This window comes from Otolemur garnettii, unplaced genomic scaffold (genome assembly GCF_000181295.1).
Source record: "Otolemur garnettii isolate 467f Iridium unplaced genomic scaffold, OtoGar3 scaffold00011, whole genome shotgun sequence".
Lineage (NCBI taxonomy): Eukaryota > Metazoa > Chordata > Mammalia > Primates > Galagidae > Otolemur > Otolemur garnettii.
The window spans coordinates 24,608,873-24,611,660 of record NW_003852406.1 but is presented as its reverse complement, the minus strand read 5'-3'; the positions used below and the strand labels follow the sequence as shown (position 1 = coordinate 24,611,660).

At 45.8% G+C, this 2,788-nt stretch overlaps 1 protein-coding gene across 1 annotated transcript in view; it reads right to left on the bottom strand.

Moving 5' to 3' along the window:
• Positions 1 to 2,788, bottom strand: part of TMEM202 (transmembrane protein 202) — an 8,946-nt gene that overhangs the window by 872 nt on the left and 5,286 nt on the right. Inside the window, exons 3-4 of the mRNA XM_003784665.2 lie at positions 1,032 to 1,178; positions 581 to 712 (exon numbers count right to left, since the gene is read on the bottom strand). Coding sequence (XP_003784713.1) covers positions 581 to 712; positions 1,032 to 1,178 — 279 coding nt within the window. The remainder of the gene's footprint in view (positions 1 to 580; positions 713 to 1,031; positions 1,179 to 2,788) is intronic.

Here is a 2,788-nt window from a genome sequence, read left to right as displayed (position 1 = left end):
AGACAGAGCCTCAAGCTGTCCCCCTGGGTAGAGTGCCGTAGCATCACAGCTCACAGCAACCTCCAACTCCTGGGCTCAAGCGAGTCTCCTGCCTCCACCTCCAAGTAGCTGGGACCACAGGCACCGGCCACAATGCCCAGTTATTTTCTTTTGGTTGCAGCCATCATTATTGTTTGGCAGGCCTGGACTGGATTCGAACCCTCCACTTTAGGTGTATGTGGCTGGCGCCTTAGCCGGTTGAGCCACAGGCATCGAGCCCAGAGTTACTTTCTTTACCCTCCCATGCTCCCATTGCTCCATAGACTTGTTAGGACAAAGCTTGAGCCTCCTGGATTCAAATCATAGTTTCGCCACTTTCTGTGAAGTTACTGAACCTGTCCATGCCTCACTTTGTCAAAGAACAGGTTACTAATTCTAGGTTTTCAGACTCCAAAATCCACACTTTCTTCACATATCACACCAGAATATAAATATTCTGGATAGGACCAGTCAGTGCTTCTATTTGTCCTAGATTCTACCTCCTTGTCCAAAAGTGATTTCCCTTTCCATCCTTCTAACATAGGTCAGGGGACTGACTCACCAGCAAACATGCATAAGAAGTCACTCCACCAGTTAACATGATAGGTCCATAGAAGATCTGACTCCATGACATCTCTAACATGCCAACGAACCTGTGCCACAAACAGGCTGAGGCAGAGGATCAAGCAGGTGGCTAGGACCAGTAAGAAAGGTGTCACAACCCATCGTGTCTTCAGTCTACCTTGACCACCACCCCCAGCTCTTTTTCTGCCTCCAGAGCCCGTATGTAAGGCAAGGATAAAAAGTACAAAAGCTTGAGGATCAACCAAGATAAGGGAGAGAAAGGAGCCTCTACCTTAGTAAGGTCAGCTAAGGTGTGTTCCATAAAATAAGTAGCTGGCAACCTGGTGTTGATACCCAATGAGAAGAGCAAAGGGAAAAGAAAAAGAGTTTGAAAGCCCCACAGACTTGACTATTTTGCATGGTATTACCCTGCTCGTCTAGGTCTGTACCTGAGATAAAGCAGAGCATGGACACCTTCAGATCTAGTTTGGTTAAGTTTCTTCTTCCAGGGAGGCAAGAGCTGAAGAGCCAGCCAATGCCAATGAGAATGATGATGAGAGAGACGAGGAAGAAGGCCCTGGAAAAGAGGAGAAAATCTGCAAGAAGAGAGGAAAGGAAAGGTCTGATTAGTCCAGCGTGGGACCTCCCCTTAAGAAAGCCAGATAGAGTCTTTGACAAGGGAGTAAAGACAAAGCAGAGCTTGCCACGTGGCACCCTGTTTCCTAGCTCTTCATCAAATTTATCCTAATCTAATATTTGCCTTCTAAGTTTAGTGTTGTTCTCCAGAATATGACACTATAACAATATGATCTATAATAGTTATTTTCATTAAAAGAAACCACACGCCTACTTACAGAGATACGTTTTTCTGTAGCTCCAACATGTTAGCCAGATTACAATAATTCAAGAGCAACACATTTCCTACAGACCTGGGTCATTCAGAATTAGCAATATATATAGCCAGCCAGTACCACCAGTTCAGACTGAGCTATAAAAAGCCCAGTGCAATAGGCATCTTTGCAGTTTTTAGCCCATGATCCCCCGTGGAACCTAGCAGCTCTTATCTATACTCCTGGACCATTGCCTCAGTCCCCTGACTGTAGCAAACTGGACCAAGGAAGGGAACCTGACTCATTGGAACAATCTTATTTTTGTGCTTAGAAATTTAGATTGCCATTTTGGTCACTTGAACTAAGAAGTTGTAATGTTAGGGCCAGGTAAGGTGGGTAATGCCTGTAATTCCAGCACTCTGGGCAGCTGAAGCGGGTGGATTGCCTGAGCTCAGAGGTTCAAGACCAGTCTGAGCAACAGCAAGACCCTGTCTGTACTAAAAAATAGAAAAATTAGCCAGGTGTTGTGGAGGGCGTTTGTAGCCCCAGCTACTCGGGAGGCTGAGGCAGGAGGATCACTTGTGCCCAGGAGTTCAAGGTTGCGGTGATGTAAGTCGATGCCCTGGCACTCTAGCCTGGGCAGCAGAGTGAAACTCTGTCTCAAAGTGCTAGGATTACAGGTGTCAGCCACCTCACCTAGCCTGATTCTTCTGAATCTTTATAAATAAGTTCACTCTTTAGCTTATCCTAGATGAAATGATTCTATAAATAATATTCAGAATACTAAAGAGCATGTCAAAGATATCTCCTATCCAACTTCTCTAAGATATAAAGCCCAGTTCCTCTTTTACCATGAGGGAAAACTGTAACTTCATATTCTCCTTACAATCTTTTCTGTCTTAGCTCCTCATCGCCTGAAATATACATAAACAAGTTTCTCACAACTCCACAGGAGCTGCTACAGATTTGCAGCATGGAAGAGTCTAACCAAATCTGCTAGTAATAATCATATATACAAAAAAGCTGCAACCTAACTAAACACTTAGCTTCAGGCTCTAAAACATCTGCATTTGGTTAACGTCATAGCTTTTTCATGCATGTAAGTAAAAAATGAAGTGGTCTCAAAGCTGAATTCGGCTTGGTGCCTGTGGCTCATGTGGCTGGGGCACCAGCCACATGCACCTAAGGTGGCGGGTTCAAATCCGGCCCAGACCCACCAAACAACAATGATGGCTGCAACCAAAAAATGGCCAGGCGTTGTGGCGGGTGCCTGTGGTCCCAGCTACTTGAGAGGCGGAGGCAGGAGACTCACTTGAGCCCAGGAGTTGGAGGTTGCTGTGAGCTGTGATGCCACGGCACTCTACCCAGGGGGACAG